At 43.4% G+C, this 27,710-nt stretch overlaps 3 protein-coding genes across 4 annotated transcripts in view; 2 read left to right on the top strand and 1 right to left on the bottom strand.

Moving 5' to 3' along the window:
- The window catches only part of LOC106611164 (protein Daple), a 96,905-nt gene extending 93,585 nt beyond the window's left edge, over positions 1–3,320 (top strand). The window contains exon 32 of the mRNA XM_082955707.1: positions 690–3,320. Coding sequence (XP_082811833.1) covers positions 690–1,667 — 978 coding nt within the window. The 3' untranslated portion in view covers positions 1,668–3,320. The remainder of the gene's footprint in view (positions 1–689) is intronic.
- Positions 3,321–11,704: 8,384 nt separating this feature from the next.
- On the top strand, positions 11,705–13,097 carry LOC106611215 (G-protein coupled receptor 68). Its single transcript, XM_045723571.2, has one exon. It carries the CDS (start codon positions 11,807–11,809, stop codon positions 12,878–12,880), a length of 1,074 nt encoding a protein of 357 aa, XP_045579527.1. The 5' UTR covers positions 11,705–11,806; the 3' UTR covers positions 12,881–13,097.
- A 4,296-nt stretch (positions 13,098–17,393) lies between these two features.
- Positions 17,394–27,248, bottom strand: dglucy (D-glutamate cyclase). Of its 2 annotated transcripts, none has more exons than XM_014211080.3 (11): positions 26,902–27,248; positions 25,596–25,749; positions 24,577–24,775; positions 24,185–24,335; positions 23,967–24,089; positions 23,384–23,854; positions 23,175–23,274; positions 22,941–23,089; positions 22,685–22,804; positions 20,975–21,135; positions 17,394–18,106 (listed from the first exon to the last, which is right to left on the bottom strand). In XM_014211080.3, exons 1-11 carry the CDS (start codon positions 27,005–27,007, stop codon positions 17,957–17,959), a joined length of 1,884 nt encoding a protein of 627 aa, XP_014066555.3. In that variant the 5' UTR covers positions 27,008–27,248; the 3' UTR covers positions 17,394–17,956. The 2 variants fall into 2 exon arrangements, with proteins under 2 accessions (XP_014066555.3, XP_014066556.1); XM_014211081.3 differs by lacking the exon at positions 26,902–27,248 and adding an exon at positions 26,345–26,666.
- Positions 27,249–27,710: the final 462 nt, after the last annotated feature.

Genomic DNA, 27,710 nt, shown 5'->3' on the forward strand with positions numbered 1-27,710 from the left:
ACTGTATATAGACATAATATGACATTTGAAATGTCTTTATTCTTTTGGAACTTTTGTGAGTAATGTTTACTGTTCATTTTTATTGTTTATTTCAGTTTTGTTTATCTATTTCACTTGCTTTGGCAATGTAAACATTTCCCATGCCAATAAAGCCCCTTGAGAAAGAGATTAACGCCTTGCTCTCTTTCTATCTCTCTGAATGCATAGACCAATCTGATTGTTTTGTGCCCCTCTGATCCTGACTAACCAATTAAGACACTTAACTAAATTTGATTGAGCCCTGTTGATGCCTAAACACTCCCATTCACCAACATCCCAAAGTGCTGTATTGATTGATACCTGAGCAGTAGTGTTACCTCACAGTCCCTGTATTCTTAATGGTGCAGGTAGGTGAGACCAAATCAATACTTCACTTTGTTTATAAAAGGATTTCTTATATTAGTTTTCTTATCGTCTCATTGGCTGTTAGCCCTGCGAGCAGTGAGCCGGGGAATCTTTAATGCTGTTTAACAGACACCATTTTAAATAAACACTGATTGGATCAGTCTGATGTTGTCTGTACAGTAATCCAGGAATTTGAGCATGGAGAGTTATAGCTCTGGATGGACTCCCTCCCTGGGTGATGAGGGGTTATTTCCTTGATGAATCTGTCTACATACTGTTTCTGTCTCCCTTCTCCCTCCCCTCAGGTGCAGTCAGGCAGTCGGGAAAATCTGGTGGCGAACTACTTCAACCCATTAGAACAGAGAGAGCGATCCACCCTTTGTCGGCACTCTCCTCTGAGAGATGGAGCCAAGACCCCCACCAGCTATGTTACGCCCACTGTGAAGAGAGACACAGACCTCCACCGGTCTGGCGAGGGGCCAGGCAGGACCTCCAAACCAGGCCAGTGTGTCAAGCCCAGCGTCGGGCTACAAGAGGGATCCACCTCCATGCCCCAGTCCCACTCACAGACCCTACCCAACCGGACCAGCAACGGGTTAGGGACAGGGGGGCGGCCTTTACCCCTGGGACCCTTTGAACCCTGTGGAGGTGGTCTGGGCAGCAGCAGTTTGTCTCGGACCTTCAGCCTGGCCTCCGCTGACCTGCTGCGCTCCAATGGTCCAGGTAGCTACCGGCCAGACATGGAGGCAGGAGGCTCGCCCAGCCGAGGTGGTGGGGATGGGGTGGTCAGGAGGCCTGGGGCTGGAGCCACGGCCAGGGAGCGCCCCCAGTCTGCCAGGTTAGCAGGACCCTTGGACATAGACCCCCGCAAACTGTCTCTGGCTCCACCCAAAGAGGAACCTCTCAGCCTGGCCCCTCCCCAGCACCACTCCTCCTCCCTGTCACTGCAGCCCAAGTGCTACGGAGGGAGAACAACACCAGGCTCCACCCCCAGGAACAACAGCCCCAGCGCCGGACTGCAGCCGCAAGGACAGCCCACCCACCAGAAGAACCACTGTGGGGAGGTTGCCATGTTGAGGGCAGCGCCGGCTCTGAGGCTGGAGGAGCCACAGGAGGGGGATGCTAGGCTACAGGCTGACTGCCCGCTGCTGAAGAAACCAGAGGTGGGGGAAGGAGGAGGGGGGCTGAGCTGCAGCACAGAGGAGCACCCCAGGAGCACCTCCGCCTCCCCAGACCCCAACAACGACCCTCAGACTGTGTGGTATGAGTACGGCTGTGTCTAGGAGCCGTTATTGTAGTGGCAGGCCTCAGTACTGTACAACATCTTTTCTTCCTGCTAAACCACAGGATGCCTGGTCTGGCACCGCTAGGCTGGTCCTCACTGTACTGGACCACGTCCTTTCTGTTTCTGACCATTTGAAACTTCCTAGCTGCTTTTAAAGCTTCATAAAGGAAATTCTACCCCAAAGAGACCACCACACCACAGGGCGCTGTACCCAGCTGGCAACATATGGTTGGTTTGATTTGCATGACCAACACGTGGGCATGGTACTTGGGACTGCCAGTGCCGCAGTTACATTAACGTGTACAGGAATGCTTTGAGGAAGGCAAAAGCACTAGAGAGCAACGAATGTATTTTTCTATTATTTTTTTCTATTGGACAACACTGGTTGCTCTATGCACAGCACAGTGGGTCTGGCCCTGTCCAATGAGTTCTATTCTGAATCTGAAAAACTAACATTTTGTGGAAGGAGAGAAAGACCACTCCTAGAGTAATTGCATGGTACCGTCTGTCCTCCATCTTTAGGAGCTTGAGGACAGATTTGTTTATCTCAACACAGCCTCAGTGACACATTACTGGAAATGGGTCCGCTCCCACTTTGAACATGCTGTTTTCTGTTGCGTCTGTGGGTGACCCAAACTATGGGCTTTTTCGTATATCTCTTCTCAAAGTGAAACTGGCTTGTGGGGAGCATGTAATTCATCCCATATCTGTTTTTGTGTACGCGAGGCAGGACGAAACAGCCAGATATACCATAGAGGGAGGGAACACCAGACTGACCAACTCATGAAGAGAGACAAAGCAGGGCTTTTTGTAGCAAGAGGGGACCATTTCTGGAGGAAAGGATTGAGTGAGTTTAAGATGAAGAAAGACAGCGATTTGGAGCTGATTGACATAATGGTGATGATGGACAGAGAGAGAAATTAAGAAGGATGAATGAGAGTTTCAGAGACACTGGTCAGGTTGAAGAATTAAAAAATGAAATGTATAATGTTCTCCATGACTAACCACCATTAATGCCCCCAGAAAACGGATCCCTATACAATAGAACACTGTCGGTGTGATGTCTTGTATGTGCAGAAAATAAATCTTATTTTCCCAATCCAATCCGAAGAGCACTATAAGACAAGGATGAATAAGTAGACGTGTCTGAACACTGGAAACATTTTTATTACAGAAAACTAATCGGTGACATTATCGACAAGAGGCTATTAAAGGATTGTCTTTTTAGTTTAGAATTATTGATAGGGTTGGAATTATTACGTTTTGTATATATTTCTTTACACTGCTACCCAGCTCTAAAATGTCAGTAAGACTCAATGTCTTTATTATGTTCCACTCCAATGACAAAACTATGTCTGCTTGTTTGTGTTTTTATCTTCTCACCTAAATGAGTTTGTTGTGAAGTTGAGTGTGTGGTTCACTAAGGGTGGTGTCATTTTGAATTGTGTACAACCTCTCATTCTCTTAAAGTATTGATGCGTTTTCACCCAATTTATTGTGGGAAGCTTGTGGAAGGCTACCTGAAATGGTTGACCCAAGTTAAACAATATAAAGGCAATGCTACGGAATACTAATTGAGTGTATGTAAACTTCTGACCCACTGGGAATGTGATGAAAGAAATAAAAGCTGAAATAAATCACTCTACTATTATTCTGATATTTCACATTCTTAAAATAAAGTGGTGATCCTAACTGACCTAAGACAGGGAATTTTTACTAGGATTAATGTCAGGAATTGTGAAAAACTGAGTTTAAATGTATTTGCCTAATTTGGCTAAGGTGTATGTAAACTTCTGACTTCAACTGTATATACTGTAAGATATGTAAACATTTATGTAGTAGAGCATGAAAATATTTGGCACTCAAATCTCCCTTCAACTTGTTCTTTTCAGATACCAAACAGATTGATCAAAGGTTGGCATGATTGGCATTCCCAAGAGAAATATCAGCTGTTTGCTGTGGATCACACACAGGCCTAGGCAGGTAGCCTAGCAGTTAAGAGCGTTGAGCCAGTAACCGGAAGGTTGCTGGTTTGAATCCCTGAGCGGGCAAGGTGGAAAAATCTACCGTTCTGCCCTTGAGCAAGGCAGTTAACCACCAACAACAACTGCTCCCCGGGCGCTGATGACATGGATGTCGATTAAGGCAGCCCCCCGCACCGCTCTGATTCAGAGTTAAATGTGGAAGACACATTTCGGGTGAATGCATTCAGTTGTGCAACTGACTAGGTATCCTCCTTTCTTTCCTCTCTTTTCTATGCACAATACGTGTTCCATCACCAACTGTTTTGTCCGACTGGTACTTCCTGTGTATATTGTACAGTAGGTTAGAGATTGGAGTTTGATAATCGTGACCAAACACTACTAAAAAATGACTAGTTATGACAGACCTACAAACGTGCAAAGATACTGAAATTTAAATATTGCAAATGTTTTTGATTTGTTTTCATAGCTTAATGAAGATGCATAGACCTTTTTTGTCCAAAAACAATTGAAACCTTTTTAAATAATGTTTTGTAAAATATAGTTTCTCCTGCCTGTCTTTGTAGGCCGATTTATGTTACTGTGTGACAATAGTCAGGGTAATATGTGATGGTATTACCCACACCATGCAACTGATGCAAGTTAAAATATTATTAGAGTGTCAGTCCCAGCATTTATCGCATGAATAGACACACAGTAGGAGTGTAGTTTACTGGAAGGAGGAGGACAGGGAATTCACTCACATGATGATAGATGCAGTTCAAGATGTCCTGCACTGGCGCAACGAGCATTCTTATCATGAAAGTGTGGTTTTGATATATATTTGTCTCACCTACCACACATTTCTCGGGAAACTGCTCTGTGGCGCTGAAGGGAACACCTTGGGACCGCTTGCCTCTGACGTTCTTCAGTGGCACTCGTGTGTGGTACAGCAGCGTTACTTTCGGATTAGTAAAATAATTAGCGATTCTTTCTTCAGAGCACTGACCGAGTTGCTACGGAGAAACCTATGGACTCACCATCAGACAGCGCGCGCGCAGCCAATTACAAGGGGAGCGGATAAGGTAAACTTATTTTTATTTGATTTATCCTATATTTATAATAATGCAAACACGTGCTTTATTTTGTAACACGTGCTTTATTTAGTCAACTATATCTTCTAAACCTAGTCCATTGCCCCACAGACTCATTCTATGTATTTTTTTTGTATAGGCTAAGCCTTGGTAGCTCTAATTGGTTTTTAAAACTATTGTTTGAAATGACCATCTTTGCAAATAATTCCTAAATGCTGTGCTATTGCAATTGTACAATAGGCTTTCCAGTGGTGGTTGTCTGAGGGAAGTAGTCTACATTGTGTATATTATAGAATACATGTATGTATCCAATTTTAGCTTCTTCTAATGCAATTATCTTATTACAAAACAGAATGCTGTGTTGTGGACAGTATTTAGCCAGACTATATATATTGTGGACAGATTTCAGCTTGAAGACCAATGCGATAACAGGTGCAAGGTTTGGAAAGGTTTGTCTATATTGTTAAGTGAGTAATATAATTTTTTCTAGCTTTTAAAATATTACACTGTCCAAGCTGTCATTGTCCAATACCTCTGCAAGTGAGTATGCTGGAATAATTATTCTATGGGCGTTTAGGACAAGAAGTAGGAAGTCAAACTAAGAGCACAAGTCAATGTGGCAATGCATTCTTTTTGTGGTCCCCCAGTCACTTGGAGTTTTTCTTAGTGGGCCAAGTAATGCCCTCAGGGTACCAGTCTTCGTCTCTGGTGCATTGGTCTATGAATGATTGGTCTATGACTGAATAGGTTGACTGGCATTGAGCTATGAACTGGTTTGGATTTAGTCACTGACACACACACAAACACACACTTGCCTCAAGCAAGTGGCTCTTTGGAAAGCCGATTAGATACTGCTGAAATTAAACTGAAATGAATTGGATCTCTATACTCATGGCTGACTCACAGCACAGGAGTGCTTTCAGTTAGACATTACCTCTAACGTCTGATTGCTGCTAATTGTGCTGTGATGTTTGTGGTCTGCAGTCTTTATTGTGCCGAAAAGTTCCCCCCTGCAAGAATCCCCCCCCTTCAAGCAAGTCGCAGCAATGAAGAATCGAGTGTGTGGGCATTCACACAAAAGGGGGGGGGGGGGGGGGGATTCTGATGGAGAAAGTTATGATATGCACCTTGGTGGTTCTTGAAAGTCAGGACACTCCTTGTCCGGCAGGGAAACCTTATTATAGATTTTTTTTGCATTATTTGAGATTAAAATTTACATTTACCGACGACATGTTGTTATAAGGAAAAATATTTGTTCTGGGAATTTTCAAAATACTTATTCAATTCCATATCGGCTCTCTGACTGGAAATGACATTGTCCGGAGCAAAGGATCCCAATTTCAAACTATCCAAATGGATATTAACTGAAAAAGGATCTTATGTAGTTTCTTGCAATAGCCCTATCTGAATTCAAAGAATATTTATTTCAAAACTGAGATTCCAAAATTTGGGCAACTCAAAGATCTTCATTGTAAAGTGTAAACAATGAATTAACCATAAACAATTAATGAACATGCACCTGTGGAACAGTCGTTAAGACACTAACAGCTTACAGACAGTAGGCAATTAAGGTCACAGTTATGAAAACTTAGGACACTAAAGAGGCCTTTCTACTGACTCTGAAAAACACCAAAAGAAAGATGCCCAGGGTCCCTACTCATCTACGTGAACGTGCCTTAAGCATGCTGCAAGGAGGCATGAGGACTGCAGATGTGGTCAGGGCAATAAATTGCAATGTCCGTACTGTGAGACGCCTAAGACAGCTCTACAGGGAGACAGGACAGACAGCTGATTGTCCTCGCAGTGGCAGACCATGTGTAACATCACCTGTACTGGATCGGTACATCTGAACATCACACCTGCGGTACAGGTACAAGATGGCAACAACATCTGCCCGAGTTACACCAGGAACGCACACTCCTTCCATCAGTGCTCAGACTGTCCGCAATAGACTGAGAGAGGCTGGACTGAGGGCTTGTAGGCCTGTTGTAAGGCAGGTCCTCACCAGACATCACCGGCAGCAACGTCGCATATGGGCACAAACTCACCGTCGCTGGACCAGACAGCACTGGCAAAAAGTGCTCTTCACTGACGAGTCGCGGTTTTGTCTCACCAGGGGTGATGGTCGGATTCGCGTTTATTGTCGAAGGAATGAGCGTTACACTGAGGCCTGTACTCTGGAGCGGAATCGATTTGGAGGTGGAGGGTCCGTCATGGTCTGGGGCGGTGTGTCACAGCATTATTGGACTGAGCTTGTTGTCATTACAGGCAATCTCAACGCTGTGCGTTACAGGGAAGACATCCTCCTCCCTCATGTGGTACCCTTCCTGCAGGCTCATCCTGACATGACCCTCTAGCATGACAATGCCACCAGCCATACTGTTCATTCTGTGCGTGATTTCCTGCAAGACAGGAATGTCAGTGTTCTGCCATGGCCAGCGAAGAGCCCGGATCTCAATTCCATTGAGCATGTCTGGGACCTGTTGGATCGGAGGGTGAGGGCTAGGGCCATTCCCCTCAGAAATGTTAGGGATATTGCAGGTGCCTTGGTGGAAGAGTGGGGTAACATCTCACAGCAAGAACTGGCAAATCTGGTGCAGTCCATGAGGAGGAGATGCACTGCAGTACTTAATGCAGCTGGTGGCCACACCAGATACTGTTACTTTTGATTTTGAACCCGAACCCCCCCCCCCCCCCCCCCCTTTGTTCAGGGACACATTATTCCATTTCTGTTAGTCAATGTCTGTGGAACTTGTTCAGTTTATGTCTCAGTTGTTGAATCTTATGTTCATACAAATATTTACACATGTTAAGTTTGCTGAAAATAAACGCAGTTGACAGTGAGAGGACGTTTCTTTTTGCTGAGTTTAGTGCAACAAGACAACCCATGGTCTGTAAAGTTCTGTACTTTTGATTGATTTAAACAATTATTGCAATCCCCACTGCCACATTTAATTAGTCTTCCCTGTAGCTCAGTTTGTAGAGCATGGTGTTTGCAACGCCAGGGTTGTGGGTTCGATTCCCACGGGGGGCCAGCACAGGAAAACAAATGTATGAAATGAAATGTATGCATTCACTACTGTAAGTCGCTCTGGATAAGAGCATCTGCTAAATGACTAAAATGTAAATTAGGTTCTAGAGTTATAAAGCAACTGAGGAAAAACAATCGCTACTTTGTATACGATTTGAATAAAGACATTTTTTATTTGTCAACACTGTAAGACATCAACTGTCAGATTTTTGTCTAACATCAACTCATTCAGAGTGCTGAAAGTTCTAATAATGGTTATTAGGGATCATCAAATGAATAATTTTCCCTATTTTTGTATAGATGTCTTTTTTTGGGGGGTGGTTGGAGGGGGTCAATATTCTGGAAAAATAAAGTACTATTCAGATGCTTAAACTATTGAAGTATTTGATGTGCTAGACCTAAGGTATAATGCTTGCTTTAAGTGTTTTGTTTTCTAAGTCTAGAAAAACATACCCTGTAGCATTTAATAGTGCTATAAAACAAAAATACATTTGGAGATTTGTATTACATATTTAAATAATCTGTTAGAATTAAACAAACAAGGCCTTTAAACACTTGTTGGGCAATAATTGTACAAATGAAATGCATTTTATGTGGTCTGACGGAGTTGAGAGAAATCCAGTTAGTTGCACTTGATGAAAAAAGTAAAGAATGAGGTTGTGGTGTTACATGGTGTGATAGCTGGTACTTTGGTCTGTAAAAAATATATATTTCAAATGTTGATTTTAAGGAAAAATATTTATGGGAAGAAATGTCAGATTGTCCAGTCTTTCAAGAGTCTCTGACCTACACAGTCGTCTTTATGACCATAACATAATGCCAGCCACATCCTGCAGAAAGGACAGGGGGATTCTGTTATTGATCTAACATATTCATACTAGAAATCCTAATCCAATATCAATCAGTAGCTAATGTTCTGCATTGGACCATTAAGCATTTTACATCAAAAAACAAACGTGTGTTTGTAATTTGATAATTGCAGTTAGTACCGCCCTTTTTCACTCTGCTTCAAAACATTTGATGCCTACTGAACACACCGCTTCCTACACTCATCAGTATCAGTGGTGATGGTTTATGGTTTTGTGTTGACTTATATCTCCATCTGCAGATGGGCCCATTCAGACATGTTATGAGAACAAAGGTAAGAGCAGAGTAACTCTGGATATTTTCATTATGGGATATTATCACAAAGTAGGAAGGACCTGTGAGGGTAATGACGCATTTTAATATTTCATCACTACATTCTTGACTATCATGCTTGCCCTGTTTCCATGGTCACCGTGCTGTCTTCCCTTTGTATTGACTGTCTTGTATTTCTGATATACAGCCTCCATAGTTTCAGTTTAGGTTGCCAAGGTTACATGCATAGGGCTGTTGGCAGGCTCACTAGTCACCTGGTAGCAAGGCCTGGCCAATCGATATCCATGTAGTACATGGGTTTTATTAAGTTCCAGCTAGTAGAGCGCAGACCTCACCTGGCTGTGTCTGTCTGTGTGATGAACCAGAGGTAATTTCACATAGAACAGCAAAAGCTCTAGGCAAGTCACATGAGCTAGTGTGTGGGATTCATCATGCCTGAACAGAGCAATGCCCTGTATTTTAATCATGGTCACACAATGAATGTTTTTACAATGTTACTCGTGTAATTACAACGTTACTACACAGGTATAATTTTATTTGATTTCAATAGGCTTATCATTGAGGTAAATTATTTATTTTTTTACAAAAGAGCATATGGCTGTGAAGTCATGACTGGGACGATGTTATCTTGATCTCTTCTCTGTCCTGCAGGCCTGTTGTGGAGGCCTGTTGTGGAGGGCTAGGCTATGTCTGAATTCTCCACCCTTCTCTTGAAGTGTGCACTTGCATGGCATTGGTGTAAGAATTGTCAGGAGGCAGTTTCCTCCATTGCGAAATTAATGCAAGAAAGTGTGCAAGTGCACACTTCAGGAGATGGTTGGCAAATCAGGACATAGCCCTAGTCAGAGAAAGTGGGGAAAACTGTTCCCTGATCTCCTCAGTCCTTCTGATGTCCCTCACAGGAAAATCACTCTAATTGGAGGCCTGGAGTTGTGGGGGAACACAAAACACACACAGCAGAAATAGAGAAGCTATGGTGATCAAATCAAACTTTATTTGTCACATGCGTCAAATACAACAAGTGTAGACCTTACCGTGAAATGCTTACTTACAAGCCCTTAACCAACAGTGCAGTTCAAGAAGAGTTAAGAAAATATTTACCAAATAAACTAAAGTAACACAACAACATAACAATAACGTGGCTATATACAGGGGGTACCGGTACTGAGTCAGTGTGCGGGGATACAGGTTAGAGGTAATTTGTATATGTAAAAAAATAAAAAATAAAAAATGCATGAAATGAAATGTATGCATTCACTACTGTAAGTCGCTCTGGATAAGAGCGTCTGCTAAATGACTAAAATGTAAATGTAGATAGGGGTGAAGTGACAATGCATAGATAATAAACAGCGAGTAGCAGCAGTGTACAAAACAAAGAGGGGTGTCAATGTAATTGTTCGTCGGCCATTTTATTAATTTTTCAGCAGTGTTATGGCTTGGGTGTAGAAGCTGTTAAGGAGCCTTTTGGTCCTAGACTTTGCGCTCTGGTACTGCTTGCCGTGCGGTAGCAGAGAAAACAGTCTATGACTTGGGTGACTGCAGTCTCTGACAATTTTATGGGCTTTCCTCTGACACGGCCTATTATATAGGTCCTGGATGGCAGGAAGCTTGGCCCGAGTGATGTACTGGGCTGTACGCACTACCCTCTGTAGCGCCTTAGTCAGATACAGAGCAGTTGCCATACCAGGCGGTGATGCAGCCGGTCAGGATGCTCTCGATGGTGCAGCTGTAGAACTGTTTGAAGCTCTGGGGACCCATGCCAAATCTTTTCAGTCTCCTGCGGGGAAAAGGTTTTGTCGTGCCCTCTTCACGACTGTCTTGGTATGTTTGGACCATGATAGTTCATTGGTGATGTGGACACCAAGGAACTTGAAACTCTCAACCCGATCCACTACAGCCCAGTTGCTGTTAATGGGGGCCTGTTCGGCCTGCCTTTACCTGTAGTCCACGATCAGCTCCTTAGTCTTGCTCACATTGAGGGAGAGGTTGTTGTCCAGGCACAATACTGCCAGTTCTCTGACCACCTCCCTATAGGCCGTCTCATCGTTGTCGGTGATCAGGCCTACCACTGTTGTGTCGTCAGCAAACTTAATGATGGTGTTGGGGTTGTGTTTGGCCACGAAGTCATGGGTGAACAGGGAGTTCAGGAGGGGACTAAGTACACACCCGAGGGGCCCTAGTGTTGAGGATCAGCGTGGCAGACGTGTTGTTGCCTACCCTCACCACCTGGGGGTGGCACGTCACGAAGTCCAGGATTCAGTTGCAGAGGGAGGGTTCAGTCCCAGAGTCCTTAGCTTAGTGATGAGCTTTGTGGGCACTATGGTGTTGAAGACTGAGCTGGAGTCAATGACACAGCGTTCTCACATTGATGTTCCTTTTGTCCAGGTGGGAAAGGCCAGTGTGGAGTGCAGTAGAGATTGGGTGATCTGTTGGGGCGGTATGCCAATTGATGCACATGAAGTAGTAACTTCACCCTGATTCCAAACACCTCACAGATTACAATATCCTGTCTGAATACTGCAGTGAGAGTAGTATGTGTGTACTGCCAATGTTTTTTTTGCACACTTTTATAATAAGCAAGGATGACACTTATGAGTAAAACTTGCCAATAGTTGCAACTGTAACATAGTGGTATGTTATTTCAAGATGTGTGGCCATCGCTATTTCCAGTTGAGTTAAGATTGTCTCAGTCTGCTGAAGCCTTGTTCTTAGAATGATATATTTAGACATGGACTATCAGATTACTCTCATTGTATGTATTTTCATTTCAGGACATTGACTTGTTTTTTTTTTCTCTTCCAGAGCTGAGTTGGAGTTATGGCCTTTGTGTTGAGTCAACCTAACCATGGGTCTCACAGCCTGGTAGTGTGTGGGTGCTACTACTAACAGAAAGGAACATGGCATTTGGGCCATGTCTGGCATGACGATGAACATGTTTAAGGTTGAGTCGGACTACATTAACTGCACCATCAGCCATGAGATCCACCAGTACCTGTTTTCTGGAGCCTACATCCTGGTCCTTCTGATTGGCGTGCCCACCAACGCCTTCTCCCTCTACCACGCCTGGCTGCAGCTGAGAGCCAAGAACGAGCTGGGGGTCTACCTGCTCAACCTGACCATATCGGACCTCCTCTACCTGGCCTCGTTGCCTCTCTGGCTGCAGTACATCTTCCAGGGAGATGACTGGAGCCAAACGGAGTGGCTGTGCCAACTGTGTGGCTTCCTGCTCTATGAAAACATCTATATTAGTATAGGGTTCTTATGTTGTATCTCTATAGACCGTTACCTGGCCGTGGTGTACCCGTTCCACTTCACAGCATTCCGGAGCATGCGGGCGGCTACATTGGCCAGTGCGTTCATCTGGTTGAAAGAGATTGCCGTGGGCGTGGTCTTTTTCAGACACAAGGAACTAAGCACTGACCGCACCAACCAATCGGTTTGCTTTGAGCACTACCCCATGCAACCATGGGAGTACCCAATTAACTACTACCGTTTCTCCGTTGGCTTCCTGTTCCCCCTGGGCATCCTGTCCGTGTCGTATTTCAGAGTCCTGCGGGCAGTCAGGAAGAGCACTGGCACTCAGAGTGCCCAGAAGACCCGCATCAAGCACCTGGTGACCAGCACTATCGTCATCTTCCTGGTATGTTTCTCTCCGTACCACGTGTTCCTGTTGCTGCGTACAGTCTTTGAGAGGGACTGCGCCTTCATCATCAGTATCTTCAACTACTATCACTTCTCCCTGCTGCTCACCAGCTTCAACTGTGTGGCCGACCCGGCGCTGTACTGCTTCGTCAGTGAGAGCGCCCAGCAGGGGCTCCAGCAGGCCCAGGAGGCCTGTACCCAGGCCCTCTGCTGCAGCTGCCACAGGGGACAGCACAGCCCTGTTACCGCCACCACCACGGGGACAGACTCCAACGAGGTGGCCACCTCCAACGAGAAGGGGACAACAACAGTCACACCGCTGACACAGAACCAGATGATTTAGCAGTAATATAAATAATACATGGGTTTTATAAAGTTCTTTGGAAGGACCTAAAGATGCTTGAATAGTAGTCTAGGAGTTGGAACCAGATTTGGATAAGAGGGATGGTGGGAAAAATAATAGTGACAGTGACATGGAACATTCTGCAATGAGATGTCATAAAAAAAAGGGTTATAGCAGTGCTACAACAGTGTTATAAGGTAATGTTTTTTGTTTTTAATTTTACAACGCTTTCTTTTGAGAGTTTTGATTTCAAAACTATCTCTATACAGGCTAGCAAATTTCTTCCTGTAACATTTTGTTTCTATCTCTCATCACATTATTTAATATTCATTCTCAGGGTTTTAAATCCCAGACGGTGATTTCAGGAGTGACTGACTTCATACCTATCAGCACAGATCAGACATATCAACACGTGACCTAATTTATCTCTATCGTAGGTCCTCTAGGATTCGTGGGTTAGATTCTTGCTGCTCAATATCTGTGAATCGCTCCCATTTCAGGGGTATGTAAAGGATTCCTCAACTTAGCTCAGATTCATAAATGACATTGTGTGTAGAGCATAAACAAAAATACATACAAACAGTGAGCTCCAAAGGTATTGGGGCAGTGACAATTTCTGTTGTTTTGGTTCTGTAATTCAGCACTTTGGATTTTAAGTCATACCCCACCAAAAATGCTAACCTCCCCAGTTATTGTAATGGTGAGAGGTTAGCATGTCGTGGGGGTATGATATTTATGCCTCTAACTTTCTCTCTAATCATTATTCATGATTCATTCAGGTTTATCTGTAATCATGGTTGCATCCACATTAATGTAAGTGTTAAGAAACCTATTCTATTCTTATTTACAATAAAAGTGACTCCAAAAGGACACATTATTTACCATTCATTTCTATTGGGCAGTGCCCCTGTGACAACAATTTTGGACCCCCTTGTGGCCCCCCTAAATGTGGAATATGAAATAATTTTTACATAAGTAATTTTTTCTATTGTTCTTATTTTTACATCCTTTATTAGACAGTGGTGATGATGATTATGAACTTGGTCTTTTGCCTGCTAATGCCTGCAATGCAGTGAAGAAAACGATATGACAACAATAACGTCTAATGTAACTGGCCCCTCTAACAGTACAACTGGCCCCAGCTTGGCCCCCCCAGTTGAAATGGTCTAGAACCGCCACTGTTGGGCACAAAATAATCTGAAACACATTCAAAACAAATAGCAAATGCATCCAACAAGTTTATACAGTTACAATCTTAATGTAGTAAAGATGTGCTAGGAATATTGGACCAAATACATCACTTTTTACTACTTTATTACAGATATAAGTAAATTTGTCCCCTGAAATGGGGCTACTATGTACAAAAAGTGCTGTAATTTCTAAACGGTTCACCTGAAAAGGATGGATGAAAATGCCCTCAAATTTAAGCTGACATTCTGCTCTTTAACCTCCATAGTCATTGCATCCTTTCAAATCCAAAGTCCTGGAGTACAGAGCCAAAACAACAACAAATGTGTCACTGTCATAATACTTTTGGAGCTCACATAAATGCATACATACATACATTGGTTAAGAGCCTTAACATTTAAAATGAATGAATTTCTGTTATGTTGTTTTTGTGCATCTCTGGTGATGTCTATTGATTCCCGGGTCATTTCATGTGTATCTGAACTATTGCCGTTCAAGCAGGCAGAAATACAGCCAGTATGACAAGTTATGCATCATTTAAATCTTAAACTTGATTTCTGACATGCACAACATTTGGTGACTCTATCAACAGTGGACCAATTAAACAAATACCAAAAGATAGATTTTAAGTGGATTATTCTAGCTGAGTCAAGCTCAGTAGTACCCCAGAGGTCCTGACTTACTTGACTTCTTTGTGGAGCATAGGTCAATCACAATGTTCTCCACCGCATTCTCTTTCCCAGGGGCCTGCCCTGCCTCTATTAAGGATGTCTTAGTTGGAAGAGCACCATGACGCCCCCATCCCCTCTCCCATTCCCATGTCTCCCCAGGCTGTGTCCTGGCCACACAGCCTGAGTATTTCCAGGTTAAACAACCCACATGAGGACCAGCACAGCTGACCTCTCACCTTTCACACACTGCACAGATTTTCTGCTGCATGTTTCCCCTCCTTACATTGGTATTTTTACTTCTTTAAGTACCAGATCTTCCCAAAGCAGAAGGACATAGGAAAAGAGGAATTTCAATGGTGAATGAGGCAGTTGTAAATCACCTAAGGATGATGATGAATTGGAACATGTAAGGCAAACATACAGAGATATTCAGAGCTCCTAAATCATGGGTGAATAACTTCATACAGTAGGAGACTGTGTAACAATAGTGTTGACTCATACATCGCTATCAGCCCAAAAGAAAACGCAAGGAAATACACATTTACTGCAGGGTCTCTAATGGTATCAAATGTAATATTTGTTCAAATATTGTATATGTATGTGTATGCATGTCACTTTAACCACACAATAAGAACATATGATATATCTGTAGAGTAATGTTCAAAGTCTATTTTTGTAGATATGTCTTAACCAATTCATGGGTTTAATGTTATCTTGTTGACTTCTTGCTATTTGAAAGATTTGCTTTGTGACCATGTGGTCTTGCTTGACGTTAGCAGTGACACTGTATTCAGTGATGCAGGAAATGCATTCTTGTTGCGTAGGATAGTTGCTGTTACATGACTTTTATTCTACATCTGCTGAAGTTATGAACCCTTGCTGTTTTTCTTTTCATTTGGTCTTATTGGAAATGTTCTCAGCACATCTCTCATATTTACAACATCAATATTAAAATGCTGCCATAATGTGTCAGGATTCTTCTGTAGAGTTAAGGTGTTTTCCTCTGGGATTGTGTTCTCTGGAAGAGGGCTTTCCTGTATTTGTTTCTCCAAGATTTGATGTATTCATTTGCATCTTATTCAGATTGCTCATCTGATATGTCTTAGGCATAAAACAAATTGTCTTGTATGTTCTCATTTTTCACACTTTTGCCACCTTGTAGGAGTTTGAGGCAGATGCAACTACAGCCATTCCTCTATCACGTTGACTATCTCTGTATCTCTCTCACCTGTGAAGGATTTGAAGGAGTCGTCCCAGAAACACCCAGTTAGTTAACTTTGCCTTGGCAGTTGGAATGTGATTCAAAATAGAACTACACACTCAAACACAACTAATGCATCAAACTCCAAACACACTTGAAGCAGAACCGTGCGTACACACACACACATGGCTCAGTGGGACTAGAGTTGAATTGACACTAATTGTCAGCGTCCTGTTTTTGTTGGGCTGAACTTGTTCAGTTCTGCATTTTAAAATTTATTTTATCAAGTAAGCAACTCATTAATTCCATCATCGAGTAATGCTAAACATTCTCAGGTGTAACCAGTCGCTAGCTAAGAAAAAGCCTTGGTCTGTTTATTAACCTAGCAACAGAAGCCTCCTTGGACGTCACTAACTTTACTTTGGCTGAACCTAGAAGGAAAGGGCTTCATTTGGAAAGGTCAAACCTAATATCATTGCTTTCTATCATATCCATGTTAGATAAGAAAACCATAGGTAAACAAACTAACTGAGTGACATAAGGACTAGAAGCAAGAGTAGGAGCATAATGTTGGATTGAATTCTTTGGCTGGAGAATTCAATATGTCTTCAGTTTTTGCAGGGTTGCCTGAAACCATACCATGTGTTTGTCAGACAGTGTTGATGGTAAGATGTGTGTGTGAAAGGTTGTTTTAGACAGATCTGTGCGTGACCTTGGCTGCGGAGGGAGGAAGTAAGGGGAGGGTGGCCCCTAGCATAGCACACACTGGCACTGACAGTTGATGAAATCATGTTTCAGTGGAGCTCTAATCAGATAACAGCACTTTGATTACTTTTCAAATTATTATTACATGATTTAACAGTTTATGTAGTGTATTAAAATAATCAAGTGATTATGATTTCGAATACAAATGTCATTAACACCATTAATATTAGTAAGACAGTGTGTGTTGAGCAAATTTAAACAATGTCTCTGAAGAATTACAGGGTTTTTAGGACACAGGTTTCAGTGGTACTCTGCTCTTAGCAAGTGTTTTGCTCACCGACTCATAGCTAAGGAAGACAAAAAGTTACCAAGCCAGTATTTATGGTGTGTAAAACACACAGACCCCTCTGTCTTTTATCTGGAAGCTGGAGACGAAGTGTTAGTAGCATAGCACAGTTGGCAGTGTGTCACAAAGGCAGTCAACTGTCCCTGAGAGCAGTCTGCCTTCGGATCTGTGCGCGTGTGTCTGTCCAGTGTGCGTGCGTGACTGATTCTCTATTTGGTTATATTAATTTGGTCCTACTAATCAACACAAGATGATTTTACTAACAAAAAAATAACCCTTTTCAACAAGATATTTGAGAGATTGGGAATTGTGGTATTCAAGGTCTATATCACAAACTAAAAACAGTTGTATATAGTTCTAATCTAGTGCCTTGTTTATCCTAGAATTAAGATCACAAAGCTATAAAATCAACTTGGTTTATGGCGTTGGCTGATATCAGGCTTTAGCTTGTAACATAATATATGCAACGTAGCAGACACTTTTATCCAAAGCAACTTAGTCATGCATGCATTTTATGTACAAGCGCCATGCTCTACCAACTGAGCTACACAAGGACAATGGTTTTTAATTTATGAAGTTTGTAATAAATGTTCGGGAGCAATCAAATGCACAACTACAGACAACTCCAACTCCACACTTCTCGGTTTGATCCAAACATGGCAGCATCAAACTCAAGCCTTTAGGAAGACTGCCATGTACTGTAATATCGTGTTCAGGTTCCATGCAATCAGATGATTAATGATGTGAGATAGTGTAGGGTTTTGCAGTGTAGTAGCTTTTGGCTTGGGTGGGGCTTGCACCTGGTCACAGACAAAGGACCATCCCCAATCGTTGGGGGAGGTGGTGTGGTGGATACAGAGGAGGGAGGAGGGGAATGACAGCAACGGCATGGTATTTTCACTACTCTGCGTGGGTTGGTGGTGTGTTCACTACTTTGCATAGGTGGTAGTTTGTAAGGTGTAGTTTCACTTTCTCTGTGAGATGCGGTCCCTGAGCTTTATGATGAGGTCAGAGTGTGTGGGGTGAAAGGTCAGGCCGTCCACCTCCATGCCCAGGGTTCCTGTCTTTCCGCTGCGGACACCATGTTGCACCAGGATGGACAGCATCTCCTCCTCCTGTGGCATGGCAAACAGAGACCGATGACACAGGTTAAAATATACCAAACTGTTTCTCAAACTGGACCCCCATCAAGTCCACATATATGTTTCATTGCAACACTACCACACCTGACGTAACTAGTGAACTATTCAACATGAGTTGATCCAGGTATGCTGGGGTTGGAATTTAACCAAAAAATATAAATAATGACTGGGGATCTGGAGGAAACACTGACCTACAGTGCATTCGGAAAGTATTCAGACCCCTTGACTTTTTTCCACATATTGTTACGTTACAGCCTTTAAAAAAAAATATATCTCATTCTGGGCTCCCAAGTGGCGCAGCGGTCTAAGGCACTGCATCTCAGTGCTAGAGGCGTCACTACAGACACCCTGGTTCGAATCCAGGCTGTATCACAACCGGCCATGATTGGGAGTCCCATAGAGCGGTGCACAATTGGCCCAGCATCGTCCGGGTTTGGCCGGTGTAGGCCGTCATTGTAAATATAAGTGTTCTTAACTGACTTGCCTAGTTTAACCTTTATTTAATAAAAAAAAATCTACACACAATACCCCACAAGGCAAAAACAGGTTTTAGACATTTTTTGCAAATGTATTTAAAATAAACTGAAAACATTTACATAATTATTCAGACCCTTTACTCAGTACTTTGTTGAAGCACCTTTTGGCAGCAATTACAGCCTCGAGTATTCTTGGGTATGACGCTACAAGCTTGGTACACCTGTATTTGGGGAGTTTCTCCCATTCTTCTCTGCAGATCCTCTCAAGCTCTGTCAGGTTGGATGGGGAGCGTCACTGTATAGCTATTTTCAGGTCTCTCCAGAGATGTTTGATCGGGTTCAAGTCCGGTCTCTGGCTGGGCCACTCAAGGACATTCAGAGACTTGTCCCGAAGCCATTCCTGCGTTGTCTTGGCTGTGTGCTTAGGGTCGTTGTCCTGTTGGAAGGTGAACCTTTGCCCCAGTCTGAGGTCCTGAAAGCAAGATTTCATCAAGGATCTCTCTGTACTTTGCTCCGTTAATATTTCCCTTGATCCTTAGTAGTCTCCCTGCCATTGAAAAACATTCCCACAGCATGGTGCTGCCACCACACGCTTCACCGTAGGGATAGTATTGGCCAGGTGATGAGTGGTGCCTGGTTTCCTCCAGATGTGACGCTTGGCATTCAGGCTAAGGAGTTATATCTTGGTTTCATCAGACCAGAGAATCTTGTTTCTCATGCTCTGAGAGTCCTTTAGGTGCCATTTGGCAAACTCCAAGCAGGCTGTCATGTGCCTTTTACTGAGGAGTGGCTTCCGTCTGGCCACTCTACCATAAAGGCCTGATTGATGGAGTGTTGCAGAGATGTTTGTCCTTCTGTAAGGTTCTCCCAACTCCACAGTTCAACTCTAGAGCTCGGTCAGAGTAACCATTCAGTTCTTGGTCACCTCCCTGACCAAGACCCTTCTGCTCCGATTGCTCAGTTTGGCAGGGCGGGGGCTCTAGGAAGAGTCTTGGTGTTTCCAAACTTCTTCCATTTAAGAATGATGGAGACCAGTGTTCTTGTGGACCTTCAAAGCTGCAGAAATATTTTGGTACCTTTCCCCAGATCTGTGCCACGACACAATCCTGTCTTGGAGCGCTACAGACAATTCCTTTGACCTCATGTCTTGGTTTTTGCTCTGACATGCACTGTCAACTGTTGGACCTTATAGACAGGTGTGTGCCTTTCCACATGTCCAATCAATTGAATTTACCACAGATGGACTCCAATCAACTTGTAGAAACAGCTCAAGGATGATCAATGGAAACAGGATGCACCTGAGCTCAATTTAGAGTCTTATAGCAAAGGGTCTGAATACTTATGTAAATAAGGTATGTTTTTTGGTTTTGTAAATGTATTAAAAACAATCTAAAAACCTGTTTTCACTTTGTCATTATTGGGTATTGTGTGTAGATTGATGATGTTTTATTTAATCAATGTTAGAATTAGACAGTAACGTAACAAAATGTAGAGAAAGTCAAGGGGTCTGAATTACACTACTCGTCTCACTGCAACCTGCTGTTTAACCATCACTTCAACGCTTCCCAAGTACTGTAATACAGATACTGTACTGTAAAGACGTTTTAGATCGGTGTCAAAATAAGAATATTGAGACGGCTTACATGCTAGTTGTGAGTTAAACATCTGTGTCAAGTGCTGTATACATCTCACAACACTAGGCATCTGTTCCTAAACCTATTGAAAATAAGCAGTGTTTTAAATTAAAAGGTTGGCTTGCAAAAGTATATGCTTTATCTATAGCAAAATGTGGCAAGCTGTGCTGGCCCCTATCTCGGCATCCTCTCTTTACAGCTTGCCACATTTTGCTATAGATAAAGCATATACTTTTGCAAGCCAACCTTTTAATTTAAAACACTGCTTATTTTCAATAGGTTTAGGAACAGATGTTCAGTGTTGTGAGATGCATATGTTAATGACACATTGGCTTTGCTGGGGTTCTGAAGTGGTCTGGGAGTTTCACCACGCATACAAAAATGTCCAGAATGTGGCGGCCCGGCCTATTCTCTAGGGACTCTGTCTGCACCTCACTATAATGATCTCACTGTGACAGTGGAGGGCCTCTGCTCTGACCCCATGCCTAAGATCTGCATGTAGTGAAGCATAGATATACCTAGAGACATAGAATTAGTTTGGCCTAGAGCCAGGCCTGGACATTCTTACCTTGACTACATCCCTGGCCCAGTTCAACTGATGTAAAACGCTTTTGATACAGCGGTGTTGTAAACATTTTTGTGCAGACAAACTCAACATTATCAGTTGTATCACAACCGTTGTCAAATGTATTGTACTTAAGTTGTACAGTGTGATCTAGGAACTACCGTACCTTGGCTACAGAGGGCAGGCTAGCAGCCCAGGCCTGGTGCTGGTCCTGGGTAGGTGGGTGAGGCTGGCCCAGGCCTTTGTGGAGGTACCGCTGGTGGATGGGACAGAGACTGAGGATGTACAGAGCACAGGCCATGCCGTAGCCTCCCCAGTTAGACACTCCTACAACCCAGAGACAGGGGTAGAGACGAAGAACAGGATGAGATTCAAAACAGTTTTACAACTTCAATTTTCTCAGTCTCCCTCATACACTCTCTTAATGATGCTATCTCATGATCTAATGAGATTTTTTAAAGATAAACACAAATGGTTATACACTGGGCGCAGATGTCAGTTCGACGTCTAGTTTGTTATTTACATTTGGTGACTTCAACATGAAATCAACAAACAATTTCATGTCATTGGATTAAGGTTTAAAGTTGGGTGAAGAAATTACTAAATGCCCTTACGTTGATGACTTTCTACAAATCCAATCAGTTTTTCACATTGATTCAACATCACATTTATTTAACCATTATTTTACCAGGTAAATTGACTGAGAACACGTTCTCATTTACAGCAACAACCTGGGGAATAGTTACAGGGGACAGGAGGGGGGGATGAATTAGCCAATTGAAAGCTGGGGATGATTAGGTGGCCATGAAGGCCAGATTGGTGATTTAGCCAGGACACCGGGGTTAACAACCCTACTCTTACAATAAGTACCATGGGATCTTTAGTGACCACAGAGAGTCAGGACACCCGTTTAACATCCCATCCTAAAGACGGCACCCTACACAGGGCAATGTCCCCAATCACTGCCCTGAGGCATTGGGATTTTTTTTTAGACCCTCCAACACCACTTCCAGCAGCATCTGGTCTCCCATCCAGGGACTGACCAGGAACAACCCTGCTTAGCTTCAGAAGGATGGTATGCTGCTGGCACAGATGTTGAAACAATGTTGACTCAATCAGTTTTTGCCCAGTGGGTTGTCTCTATTGTCTGCGACTGTAAACTTCTCAACATAATAAGTTGAGCCACTATATCAAGTTTAAGTGTTGTGTGTGTAAAGTATTAATTGGAAATCTTACTCACCGAAAGCTGTGTGAATACTCTAATGTTGTGTGTGTGTTCTCTGAGGTGAGCCAGACACTTTTTCTTCTCCTCTGGTCAGCTGACACAAGAAACGACTTCTGCTTTGACTGATGATTCATGGTGAGAGGATGTTGAGGTGAGAGTGTCTGACTGTTTCAGTGTGTGTGTGTGTGTGTGTGTGCATTCTGAGGTGAGCCGGACAGTTTCTCTTCTCTGGTCAGCTGACGCAAGAAACTAATTCTGCTCTGACCTCTGATTGATGGTGAGAGGATGTTGATGAGAGCGTGTCTGACTGTTTCAGTGAGCATGTCTGTGGTGGTGACACTGTCCTGCAGTAGCACACAGCCTGACTATATGGAATGCAGTTCATAATACACAACCCTTGATCAAACCTGAGACAACCATCCTTCTGCCTGCAGTTATATCCCTTGGCCTGGAGAATGAGCTGCAATCTACTCATTGTAAATCTAAACGCAGTATCTAATAATATAATCAGGGGGATAAGGAATTACATTTACAAAGTAACATACCCAACCCTTAATATAATATAGTAAATAATCCTGTAAGGATGGTCGCTAAAGGTGATTTGAAACGTAAATAAATAAAGTCTAAATGAATACATCATTAATTCCCAACCTGCAGTGATGGCAAAGTCAGCAGCCACGTCACAGGCTATCAGGCTCCCATTGGGCATGTGTTCTCTCACCGCCTCCTTCACCTTGCCCATGCCCAGCTCGTTCCCGCCATCTCCTATCCCTATTCACACACACACACACACACACACACACCACCTGTATTGAGACACGCATATTATTCTAAAGATCTGTGTGCATAGCGGGTGGACCTTTCAGTAGCCTACCTGAATACCAAACTCCATAGTATCTGTACCAACCTGTGGTGCTGATGCCAGGGATGGTGCTGGCTGTGGTGAATAGATCATCTATAGGGTCCACCAGGTGTTTGATGTTCACTCCTCTCATATTGTAGTAGTTCCCATCAGATGCTCTGCCACTGCGCTCTATTGCCACCAAGTGGTCAAACCTGAGCATAACAGACAAAATACTAAATTGACCCACGTGAATAGGATGGAGTGAAAGGTGTGAGTGTTGAAAGCTGAGGTCATCACCTGGGCTTTTTATGGTCTCCGTCATGACACAGGAAGTACAGTGCTGAGTCTGGGCTGTTGCCTTGGTAACTGAGCAGTGGTACGGCTGTCTTTATCACACCTAGAAACACAAACCGGTTAGAGGTCAGCCAAACATATGGAGCTAAACTGACAGAATTCTGTATAGAGTCAGGGCTAGGGCACACATACACATATGCCAAATCATGTACCTTTTTTCACTGCATCCTCCATAATCCTCTTATTCATCTCCAGGGCGCGGTGATCCGTCACTATAGCAACCTCCTTCTGGAGGGCCTGGAGGGTGGCTGCTATGGCGATGGCTCCGGGGGGCCCGTCTGTCTCCTCAGGGGGGCTGTGTGTGTAGTGGGTGGGGAACCCCGTAGTGATGAGCACAGATGAGGAGTGGGAGAGGGACAGGCAAGACCTCAGCAACTCATCCTGGACAAACAACGCACGGATACCCCTCTCCCCTGGGTCCTCGCCAATGATCTTCTCCAGGTCTCGTATGCTCTGGACTACAGCCTTGGACGCCACACTGAAGTGCAAAGGCTGCTGGGAGATGGAGAAAGTCAGAGGGCATTGGTCAGGCTCAGGGGTGGATGTGGACGCAGAGACGGATGAGTCCTCTCGATCAGTGAGGAACATGCAGCCTGGAGAGTGGGTGAATGCCAGTGAGGGCTCTGAGGAGGAAGAAGAACACTTTATTGTTCATTGTCAATGGGAAACCAACACCATATGTGTCTTGTTAGCCAGTTATGCAGTAATAAATATTACAACCAGACAGCCACTCACTGCAACTCTGGACAGCCTCCACACCAGTGACCCCACAGGCCCAGAACGCAGGTACATCTCCTGGGCCAAGGGCCACCGGGTCCCCATACTCCGGCCTGGATACGTCCTGGATCCCCAGCACAGCTGTGATGAGATGGTGCAGAGTCAGACAGGATGTAAATTGCTGGAAGAGGCCTTTTGGTTTTCTACAAACAAAGGACCCATCTGCAGTTGTGTACCTGGGTCCCCAATGTGGATGGGTCCTCCATGGGCCAGAGGGTTCAGGTGAGTGATCTGGGCCACAATGTCCAGCTTCTCCTCAGGTATTGGTCTCATAGTCACCACCATAGGGCACTGGAACTGACCCACTCCTCTACACTGGAGAGATGTCTGCAGAGGGGACAGTGTATTAAAATACAGGCCTAAATTATGTGCTTTACTCATTGTGTACATTGTAAGTCTTGTCTCTTGAACTATGCATATGTTTGTCTCCAAATCAGAAATAATATGGTAATTACGAGCCTGTGAAAAAGAATGTCCTTCTTGGTGGAAAATCACTATATTCTGTTCTGTTGGCACAGTGAGTCGCTTCAGATTTCTACCTGGCAGAAACCCTCCTTCCCAGTCTCACCCTGAACATGCTGACATTACAGTTCTGCTCCACATTTCGGACAGGGACCCCGGCCTCCCGCATTGTCCTCTCAAAGCTGAAGCTACAGCCCAGGTAGAAGGTGACCATGTCCTGGAGCTGACCGCTGTAGGACATCAGGCTGGACACTCTGGATACCAGCAGGCCGTCCTTAAACACACAGTACTGGGGACAGTCCACTCTGTGGAGAAGTAGATGTATAGAAATGATTGATATTGTACTACTGTTTGTTTTTGTTCTATCATTGTAAAGCAACTTTGGGTCCTTGACAGACAGACACAGAGAGACAGACAGGCAAAGAGACAGACAGGCGCAGCAAAAGAGCTAGGAATAGACCGGAGAGGCTGTTTACTGTTGATCAAACAGAAACAGTTCTCATTGTCTAGTGAAAAGGAAGTGGAAACTCAGTGGAAAATACTCTGGTACGGTTCCCTTTCCTGAGAACATGGACTAGAGCCTACATTCACACAATGCAGCCTCTTTTTATTGAAAGTCTCTGCACACACAGACAACAACACTAGCTTTACTGCAGTGTGAAAGGTTGGAAAACAATGGGGGAAGATGAATGGGTACATTTCTCAGTTACAAAATGTGCCATAAACGCAGGGTCATGTCCTGGAAATAATTACATGAATACAAGACAGAGGTTAAATCTACACGGCCACTCAGAGTAGACTTTGCCCGGATTGAACTGCTATATTCTGAACAGACATCTTCTCTGCACATAAAATAACCTCACATGGGTAGTCAAGGGATTGTTTCAAGACATAAAAATTACCATCAAAGTCACAACTCTCTTGAGTTAGCATCACATGAATGCCTCACTAGATTCAGGAATACCCCCCCATAATAACATTAAATATAACCAATTCAAGATGGTGCAGTCTCTGTAGGCTTATTGTGTGATGTGTTTGTTTGTATCATGTAATGTCCATGTTATATTGTTGCATTTGTATTGTAATGATTGTCGGATTTTGTGTTAGGGGTGTTTCAGTCAGTACCTGATGTCTGCGTCTGCAGCGAGAGGTGGACAGCCCCACTCCCCAGGCTGACTCCTGTACAGCAGGGGCAGGGGGCTGGGGTTGGCATGGCAGAATGCCTCGAAGCCATCAGCTAGGCTCTTATGGAGGATCACCACATTAGCCTGCTGGTAGCCTGTCAATCAGATGTTGATGATGAAAAGGAATATTGAGTCAGATTGTACACTGAATTGTATTGCATTGTTTTATTCAGATGTGAGGAAGTTAAATGTTTGAGCTTGTTCAGTGCTTTAGGTTTCATTCAATAATTAACCATTACATCAAAGATTCTAACTGACAGTCACACAAAATATCCTGCACTGTAGGTCTATAGAACAATATGTTACTTTCTTATCCTTTGTTGCCATCCAGAATGCCCTAAATGTAAACATCACTCTGACGATACAGCTGGTTGATTTTCAAGCAGTATTGTTGTGATATTTAAGCAATAAGGCACAAGGGTGTGTGGTATGGCCAATATACCACGGCTAAGGGCTGTTCTTAAATGCGACGCAACGCAGAGTGCCTGGATACTGCCATTAGCCGTGGTATATTAGCCATATACCACAAACTCCCGGTATGCCTAATTTCTATTATAAACTGGTTACCAACATACTTTTTTTTTTTTTTGTCATACCCGTGGTATACCGTCTGATATACCACGGCTGTCAGCCAATCCGCATTCAGGGCTCGAACCACCCAGTTTACAATATGCTATATGTCGTACCTACCTGCAGCAAGTCCAGAAGTGTTCTCTATGCCATGGGTTTTCTTACGGATCAGAGCCCTTAGCGCACTAAGGCTCATAACAGACTGACACTTAGACATCTCTACTGACCTGGCTCAGCTACTGTTGCCTCTCTACTAGAGGGTGCGCTATATTGGTTAATTTGTCAATGGGTGTCAGATGTAGGCTAATCTCATTGACCAAACGCCTCCTCCAAATGCTTAGCCTTAGAACGGACGAGGTTTGATATCAGGCTACTGTAGTGACACTGGCCAGACAGATTTATATACGGAGTCAATGTGAGACTTCAAGTCTGGCAAGCGAGAGATACTACTGTAGCTGGAATTAGGTAATGGGTTACATATTCACATACAGCTAGGTGATGGCATCAACTTCCTAAACTAATGATTGGCCTGGGTCCTCAAAATAGAAAACTGACATTTGCTGAAAATATAAATGTCTATTGCCTGTTTTCTTATTGATTGGATTAGACCGATTCTGGTGATCAACATATTAAACTCGATGTCTGTTCTGTAAGAACTGAGATGGAAGTGGTCTCACCTGAGCACGTTCTAGTGGTGGTGGCCTTTACACACACTAGTCTTTGCACTGGATACCGTCGAATTGAGTTGGTGAGTGACCTTATACCTTGCCACGCCTGAAACATGCTCAAACCTGAACACAGGCCTATTCAAAATGCATCTAAAATACTTTCTTTGGGGTAATCAATCATTTCAAAACTGTGACATCTGAGTGGCTAGCTAATGCTATTCACATTTGGCTGAAAAGTGTTGTAATAATTATACAAAGAGGTAAACGTTTATTATGTAAGTGTAAAGTGGGAGGAATACGCATGCGTCCTCTTTAACATGATACATGTATAACCTATGCATACCATACAACTTATGTTTACGAATAATGGTAGCACATGATAAGAAAACATATAAGCTTCTTGTCGATTTTTCACTGTGCATGGTGAAAGGAAGTGGAAAGCACAAAGCGAACTATTTCCGATATAAACCTTTCTGAATGCATGGTACCTGGGAAGGAATGTTTTTAGTAGTAGCTAATGAATATTCCCATAAGCGAATTTGGAAGAAAAAAAAAAAATCTTGCAAATGGCAATACTTCCGCTCAGTCCGTGCCCTTGGTTTCCACTAGATAGCACAGTCAAAATCGTAAAAATTCCTAAAAACAAACAAAAAATATTTTTTGTATTAATTTAAGGTTATGGTAAGGCATAAGGTTAGCAGTGTCGTTAGGTTTAAAATCACATTTTAAGAAGATAACGTGTAGAAATAGGCGGGGTTTATAACTGTGACTCTAGAAAATAGTGACGAATACTGACCTTGGGTGTTTTCATGGTTGGG

This window comes from Salmo salar, chromosome 09, assembly GCF_965601325.2.
Source record: "Salmo salar chromosome 09, fSalSal1, whole genome shotgun sequence".
NCBI lineage: Eukaryota > Metazoa > Chordata > Actinopteri > Salmoniformes > Salmonidae > Salmo > Salmo salar.